This window comes from Chelonia mydas, chromosome 20 (genome assembly GCF_015237465.2).
Source record: "Chelonia mydas isolate rCheMyd1 chromosome 20, rCheMyd1.pri.v2, whole genome shotgun sequence".
NCBI classification, from domain to species: Eukaryota; Metazoa; Chordata; order Testudines; family Cheloniidae; genus Chelonia; species Chelonia mydas.
Window position 1 is genome coordinate 15,811,285 of NC_051260.2, and position 7,945 is coordinate 15,819,229.

The window sequence follows — 7,945 nt, forward strand, 5'->3', positions numbered from 1 at the left end:
CCCGTCTGCAACGCGGGGGTCCCCATACATGGCCCTGTCCCCCCTCTGTGCAAGGCAGAGAGAGCCCATAACCCCGCTCACCTCTGTGCAATGCTGGGGGGCCCCCCCGAACCTCACCCTCCGCGGGCAATGCGGGGAATCCCCTTGGAGGTCTAAGCCCTGCCACACCCCTGGCTTTATCTCTCTCGTCCTCACCTCCCCCCTCTCTCTGCTGCAAATGGAGCAGCCCAGCCCGGCCGGGGGCGTGGAGGGGGTGGCTATAAGACCCGGCTGCAGGCTGGCAGCGAGCCGTGCACGCGCCGCGGAGGTCGAGGGTGTCTTTGCGGTGATAGCGCGCAGCGACGAGGTGGGTGCTTTTGTGTTGCACGCTCCTGGTTGTGCATTGCAGGCCGGGTTTGCTTTTGTGGGCCCGGGAGCCGGGGGGGGGGCATTTCCAGCCCCCGGGCCTGGAGCAGCCGCATGCAGGAGGGAGCTTCTGTTTTGCAAAGTGGCTGCTCGGAAGCAGACCGCGGGTGGGGAAGGTTACTGGGCCCCACCTGGAATCGCTGCCTTCAGCTGTAGAGGTCGGCTCCGGGTTCCTGTAGCCCTCGTGCAAATCCTGCAGGAGGAGCCAGGCAGGGTATTGTTTCCAGCCAGGGCCTGGCAATGCTAAAGGGGCCTTTCGTCCTCCTCATCCCCCCCAGTCTCTGCTGCTGTTTTTGGAGGGCCCTGACCTAGGCTGCAGCCTCGATGTTTCGCTGTCTCGCGTGCCCTGGCGGCTCCCTGCTTCGTGGCTTCGAAAGCAACTGCGGGGGGGCGAGGGCGTGGATCCTGACTCGCCCTGGGCCCCTCTCTTGCCTTCACTTACGTGCCAGCTCTTCACTTCTTCCAGCAGGTGCCAACCGCTGTAATGGTGCATCAGGGTTTTCCTGGGTGGTGCTAGTGGGTTGACACCGGAGAGCTGGGCAATGTGTAACTTTCTCAAGTGGCTGCATAGGGAAGAAACTCTCTATGGGAGAGTGTCTCTGTCTTGCACCCCTGGAAACAATTGGGCGGGGGGGGGGCTAGAAGAGGGGCTGCTCCATCAGTGGGGCCCTAGCAGGGTGAATTCTAGGCTGCTGTCTAATTCCCTGCTGTCCTGGTGCGTGAACCGCCGCCTTCCTGCGGTGGGAGCATTTCGCCTTCGCTTTGTGCCGTTAAGGACTCTCCAGACGGGAGCACAGAGGTGACTTGGCTTGTGGGTCTTAATTCGTGCTTGGGTTTTGTCCAGTGAGTTTCCCCCATGTCCTGCTTCTGGACGGTTACGCGAAGCTTCTAAGGGGGCAGGGAACCGAGCGACTTCAGGTGGCTAGTGAAAATGGCAGCTGGAGGCCTGTTATTTTTATATTCCCCTTTGCTGGGAGGTGGCCCCGCTTCTTCTGCTAAGGTGGCTTTAAGATGCTGTTGTGTCTGGTGCGCCACAGACACCGAGTGAGAAGCGGTCCCTGCCCTGAGGAGCTTACAGGACAAAGGGCAGGAGGGGAAACCAAGGCATGAAGCTGAACGTGACTTGCCCAAGGTAACTCACCACACCAGCTAGGGACAGAACCCAGGTCTTTAGACCACAACCTGCTTTCAGCTCTAAAGACTCTTGTGCTGACCGCGAGCTTGCCCCATGATGGCAAATCCCGGGTGCTGTGCCAACTGCCTTGCAATGGGGCTGCCTCTGGGGTGGCGGCTCGCAATGCAGGGAGAGAGAGTGCTTTTTGCCCTAGTGTCACTGGGGGAACTCCCTATTGCTTGGTGCCCTTTGGGGCCATTCTGCCCACCCCGAGTAGGGCGGTTCTTGTCTGAAGAAACCCCCCCAGCAGAGTTGCATGTCCTGCAACGGCTCCGCACTCTTGCTTGTGGTATCTGTTGGTCGCTCATGGTAGCGAGCGGGGCCCCCCAGGCCTGGTGCGGTACAGCCACAGAAGAAAACCCCAATAAAATTCTTGCTAGCCCATATCTCTTCCCCGCTGCTTTAGCTGGCCTCATCCAGCAGTGAAGCCACACGTTTTTCAGGTCTCTGAGCCGAAATTAGCCAAGGTCTGCTCCAGATAATGGGAGCTTTGGGGGTCCTTTCCTTGCCCTTTCAAATAGAAGAGATTGAGAGCAGGACTGTTACTTTTAATGCTGTAAGTGTGGGGTCCTGGGAGGCAGGATTCCTGGGTTCTGTCCCCAGCTGTGGGAAAGGAGAGGGGTCTAGTGCTTAGGGGGCTAGGAGTCGGAACTCCTGGGTTCTCTATCCCCAGCTTTGCACTGACCCAGTTTGCGGAATCACCGATTAGTGGTGTTGGTTTGCACGATTTGGGGGATGAAAAGTGCTTTGTGTGTGCAAAATAGCCTCCTGTATGCGAGCTGTAAGAGGGGTGAGCTGGTTAATTGTGATTGATTGGTCGGCTGGGTGGGTTCACACTAGCACAGCTGTGCCTGTCTGCACATGGGGAGGAGATGCCTCCAGCCTTTTGCCCTCCCCCAAAGATCTCTCTAGCCTGCATTAGCTTGGCAGTCCCTGGGTTGTACCTGTGCTGGGGAGGGGGGTGCCCGTGGGTCTAGCATTTCCAGTGCCAACCCAGAACAGCTAGTGTGCTCTGAGCTGTGAGATGTGAGTGATGCTCCTGTGACTGGGGGCTTGGAGCTGGGATTGTCTGCTCATGCAGATCAGCGCTGGGAAGGAGATGATTGGGGTGGGCTGGAAGGGGGAGTTAAGATTGGGATTGGTCTGGGAGCTGGTATCGGCTCAGAAATCCAGGCGCTGGTGCAGTGAGACCTCATGGAAGTCAGGGCCCCCCTACCAGCTCATCTGGTCCATCTCCAAGCTGCCCCCGTGCAGTGTTGCTTGCTGCAGAGAACGGGAGAATCTCCTCACAGTTGCTGGCCAGACCCACTAACCAGTGCCACCTGTCCTGAGCCCCGGCTTCTCTTGCAGGACATGGCTTCTGGTAACGCTCACATCGGCAAGCCAGCCCCAGGCTTCCACGCCATGGCCGTGGTGGACGGAGCCTTCAAAGAGATCAAACTCTCCGACTACAGAGGTGAGAGGAACCTGCTGACGGCTCTGCACTGAGCCCGTGCTAATAGGGAGGTCTTTACAGCTTCCCCAGACACTGGGAGTGGGGCTGCTGGGAGCTCCCCCCATAGCCAGTGCTCCTGCCCTGCTCCCCGCAGCACCCCCTGCTGGTACTGGATTAGCTGGATGTTCTGTGCATCAGCGAATGCTGGGAATACTGGGGGCACTCTACAGGGGCGTCTGCCTGCATGGGGAACAGGGTCACCACCTCTAGGGCAGGGGTGGGCAAACCTGGCCCGGGGGCCACATCCAGCGCTTCAGACATTTTAATCCAGCCCTCGAGCTCCCGTTGGGCAGCAGGGTCCGGGGCTTGCCCCACTCCGCATGTGCTGTGGCTCCATGTGACTCCTGGAAGCATCGGCATGTCCCCCCCTCCAGCTCCTACATGTAGGGGCAGCCAGGGGGCTCCATATGCTGCCCCTGCCCCAAGCGCCAGCTCTGCAGCTCCCATTGGCCAGGAACTGCAGTCAATGGGAGCTGTAGAGGCGGTGCCTGCGGACAGGGCAGCGTGCAGAGCTGCCTGCTGCACCTCCGCATAGGAGCCAGAGCGGGGACACGCCACAGCTTCCGGGAGCCGCTTGAGGTAAGCGCCACCTGGAGCCTGCACCCCTGACCCCCTCCTGCACCCCAACCCCCTGCCCTAGCCCTGATCCCCCTCTGAGCACCTCAGTCCCAGCCCAGAGCGCCCTCCTGCACCCCAACCCCTCGCCCTGTGCCCCAGCCTGGAGCCTCCTCCCACACCCTGAACTCCTCATTTCTGGCCCCACCCCAGAGCCCTCACCCCCCTCCCACACCCCAACCCCAATTTTGTGAGCCTTCATGGCCTGCCATACAATTTCCATACCCAGATGTGGCCCTCAGGCCAAAAAGTTTGCCCACCCCTGCCCTAAAGGAAGGTGGGGGGGGGGGGTCCCCTGTGGGGCAGGATTAAGGTCCTGTGGAGAGAGGGGGACCTTGCAGTTTTACCATCCTGCCTCTGGGCAGGCAAGTGTGCAGTGCTGTCTCTTTAAAAGATAAATGGGGACCCTGTGTATAATCCAATCAGCTGGCTTGTGATTGGCTGAGCCTGGGCTTGAGGGGGACATTCCCAGCACCTCCTGGGGGAGACCCTGTAACCAGATCAGCTGGCTGGCAAGCAAGGCCTCCAGCCATGCGACTGGGTCTGGGGGGGAGCCAAGCCCAGGGTCTCTGCCCATGGCTCCACCTCTTGACACCCCATCCCATGGCAGCTCCCCCTGCTGACCGGTTCTCCCCCCCCCCCAGGCAAGTACGTGGTGCTGTTCTTCTACCCGCTGGACTTCACCTTCGTCTGCCCCACCGAGATCATCGCCTTCAGCGAGCATGCCGAGGCTTTCCGCAAGCTGCACTGCGAAGTCCTGGGGGCCTCCGTGGACTCGCACTTCACCCACCTGGCCTGGTGCGGGGGGAGGGGGGGGACATGGGTGAGGTCTCGCCGCCCTCTAGGGAGTGCCAGCTCCAATCCAGCCCTGGGCTGCGGGGACTGGCAGGGTCAGGGGGGCCCATCTCTGATCTGGCCCGTGGGGTGGGGTGGGGAGTAGCTGGCTCAGGGGGCAGGGAATGAGACATTGGTGGGGGGCTGGCTATGATTGCAACCCAAGCTAATGCATCAGGAACCATGGTTTCCACCTGGAAGGAGACTGAGACCCACAGCATGTGACAGTGTCTCAGGCCAGTGACCAAAATGCCCCCTAGACACCCCTCTGCTCTCCCTTGTGATGGGTGTGAGGTCAGGATCTTGCCAGCCCTGCACAAGAGGCCTGGCACTGCTGGCTTGCTCTGCCCCAGATGCCCCAATGCAATCGGTACATGAGATCTGGAGCGAAACCTGTGGGGAGGGGGGGCTGGGAAGACTGCCTGTCTAGTCCCTTAACCCATCTGGACCTGGTACCAGGCCTCTAGGGAGGGGAGGGGTCAGAGCCCCTGGGTGCCAGGGGTTGGAATCGCCCCACAGACCAGTTCCAATGCCTCACAAGCTATCAAAAAGCCCCATGCTCCCTGGTCAGATAGGGGGCAGGGGTGGGGTCCATCCCTCCCTTGCTGTGGGGAAGACACTGGGCTAGAATCCAGCAGACATTACCAGCTGTCCCAGAGGGGTGGGGCAGGGTGGGCCCCTACTGGCTTTATCTGGGCACACTCTGTGAGAGAAGCCTTATCACCCCTAGCCACTGGGGGCTGGGGCCAGCCAGAGACAGGCCTGTAATGGGGGGGTGGGGAGTGGCTGGCTAAACTGGCATGTATCTTCTAGGGTGGGGGTGTTCTTCTCCCCCCTTCCAGAATAGGGCTCTCATCAGCATTCTCCCCCCCCCCCCCCCCCCCCCCCCCCCCCCCCCCCCGTCTGAGCACTGTCTCAGATCCTCTGATTTAGTGTCTAACCTGGGTATCTGTCTTCTGGTGGTTTGTGGGAGGAGGGGAAATTTCCCCCCCCCACACTAGCAGCTCTGTGGGAGTCTGGTAGGACCAGCTGCCCCCCAGCCCTCGATGCTGCAAGCCCGGATGTGAGCCATGCTGCTGCAGGCTGGGGTCTGCCCCATGGGCCCCCTGAGTGGGAGACGGGGCCTGATGCACTAGGGCCAGGTGGCCTCATTCCCTGGGCGGGAGCTGGTGCCGGGGGACAGATCTAGATGTGGGGTCCCTGTGGCTGGGATTGGGGGCATACCACAGCATGAGACTAACCCCCTTGTCTCCCGGTAGGGTCAACACCCCGCGGAAGGAGGGGGGGCTGGGCACCATAAAGATCCCTCTGCTGTCAGATCTCACCCGCAGCATGGCCATGGACTATGGGGTGCTGAAGGAGGATGAGGGAATCGCCTACAGGTGTGTGGGGCGGGGGGGGGGGCGGTGACTGACTGCCCTTGTGTGTGAGCTTCCAGGGTCTGCTCTGGCTGGGGGAGGGGGAGGGGAATGGTGGTCACTTGTGCTGAGGTCCCCACTCCGGTCTCCCTGTGGCGGTTTTGGGGTCCCATTGGAGTTCTGCCCCTTAACTTCACAGCAGTGCCAGCTAGTGTCGAACGACACCCCCACCCCCATGGCTGGTGAAGGGTGAGTGCGTCTGGCGAACGGGACGCTGACTGGGGAGCTGGGGCAGTGTGTGGGAACACCAGGGTGGGTATATTGGGTGGGGTGGAAAGAGGCCCATGGGATGCCAGGCTGGGTGTGTCACTCTGGTATCCCCACAGCCAGTCTTGCCCTGACTGAGGCTAGAGATTTCCTATCTCTGGAGCTGATGTACTCCCCACCCAACTGAATCTCTGGGTATGTCTCCCAGGGGGGCGGGGGGCGGGGGTGGTCTCCACTAAGCAACAGCTGGCTCTGAGCATCCAGGTGTCGGGTGGGGGTGCCCCACATCCCGTGGGGGGAAGGCTGCAGGCTCTGTGATCCCCTGGGATCCCCACTGTGACAGATCTGGGATGTTATCTGGGCTGGGGGGGGTGCACCCCCACCATTGGTTCCCATTGGGGTGTGATACCTCTTCCTCCCCCCCCATCCCCGCAGGGGCCTGTTTATCATCGACAGCAAGGGTGTCCTGCGCCAGATCACGGTCAACGACCTGCCGGTGGGGCGCTCGGTGGAGGAGGCGCTACGCCTGGTGCAGGCGTTCCAGTACACGGACACGCATGGGGAAGGTGAGGCTGGGTCCAGCCTCCGCACGGGTTGGCGGGGGGAGCTCGTGGGGGGGGGGGGCAGGGTAAAGGCCAAGGCCAGGATAGGGGGAAGGCAGGGCCCAACTGCGGCAGTGTATCTAGACAGGGTGGGTGCCCCACAGCTGGGGGGTGGGACAGCAGGTCTGAGTTTGTTCCTGGGGGGCAAAGTGTGTGTGTGGGGGGGGGGGGGGGCTCTCAACCCCAGCTGTTTCCAGCTGGCTGCAGATTCTGCTTGTACTAGGAGGTTTCTCTCGAAGGGTTAGAGACGCATGCACACGCCCACCCCCATGCCAGGCAGGAGAGGTGGGGTAGAGCCCCATGCATGGGCCTACAGTGCTTGCTCCATCCAGCCCTGGGCAGACCTCCAAGCTGGAGGGGAAGGGTTGCCTAGTGGTTAGAGCACTAGCCTAGGACTTGGCATCAAACCCAGGTTTTCTATACTCTGCCTCAGTTTCCCTATCTGCAAAGGGCAGGGGGCGGGGGGAATACAAAGCAGGGATGCCCTGCTCCTGCCTCTGGTCTCCTAACCTCCCTCCCCCACTCTCTCCAGTGTGCCCGGCAGGCTGGCAACCTGGGAGCGACACCATCAAGCCCACAGTGAAGGACAGCAAGGACTACTTTGCCAAGCAGCACTGAGCCTGAGGGGGGCAGCAGCAGCTGACAGAGAATGGGGTCTACTGTGAAGGAGCCCCTCCCTCTGCCCCCCCACCCCATTGGATGGGAATATTTTGGGGGCAGGGGGAATCCAAGAAGATGCTTGTGACCTAAAGTAAAAGGGTTTGTTTGAAAAGGAGCTGGCTTGTCTCTGATCCTGAATGGGGGGGTCGGGGCAACCCTGCTGGGGGCATGTCCCATCCAAGCTCTGGGGATCAGGGCGTGTCCCATCCAACCTCTGATCGACCCCAGGTGTCTCTTGGTCCCAGTGGGTGCTGTAGCACTTTGCACCACTAGGTGGTGCTGTTGGCTGCATCTAGCTAGCTCCCTGGTGTGCGTCCAGCTCTGCGGAGGCAAATCCAGGTCTCCTAGAACATCCCAGTCAGCTGCCCTAGTGGGGAGCCAGTTGAAGGGCCTGGGGTTCTCTGCTGGGGGACACCCCTTGTGGGCTCTTGGCTTCTCTCCCTCCCCCACTCGCAGCACAGCTGCCCCCAGGCTGGAAGGAGCAGGGATTCCTGGTCCCAGAGGGTCCTGGCTCAGGGTTGCCAGATTCTGAGGG

General features: G+C 61.2%; 1 protein-coding gene across 1 annotated transcript; it reads left to right on the forward strand.

Moving 5' to 3' along the window:
* Nucleotides 1-102: 102 nt before the first annotated feature.
* Nucleotides 103-7,525, forward strand: PRDX2 (peroxiredoxin 2). Its single transcript, XM_037887835.2, has 6 exons — nt 103-346; nt 2,930-3,035; nt 4,334-4,487; nt 5,783-5,905; nt 6,584-6,714; nt 7,283-7,525. The coding sequence occupies exons 1-6, from the start codon at nt 218-220 to the stop codon at nt 7,366-7,368; spliced, it is 729 nt and encodes a 242-aa protein (XP_037743763.1). The 5' UTR covers nt 103-217; the 3' UTR covers nt 7,369-7,525.
* Nucleotides 7,526-7,945: the final 420 nt, after the last annotated feature.

Coding starts and splice junctions, on each gene's coding strand:
- PRDX2 (XM_037887835.2), top strand. CDS start 218: ATGGAGCAGCCCAGCCCGGCCGGGGGCGTGGAGGGGGTGGCTATAAGA. Junction 347..2,929: donor TGATAGCGCGCAGCGACGAG/GTGGGTGCTTTT, acceptor CTTCTCTTGCAG/GACATGGCTTCTGGTAACGC. Junction 6,715..7,282: donor CACGGACACGCATGGGGAAG/GTGAGGCTGGGT, acceptor CACTCTCTCCAG/TGTGCCCGGCAGGCTGGCAA.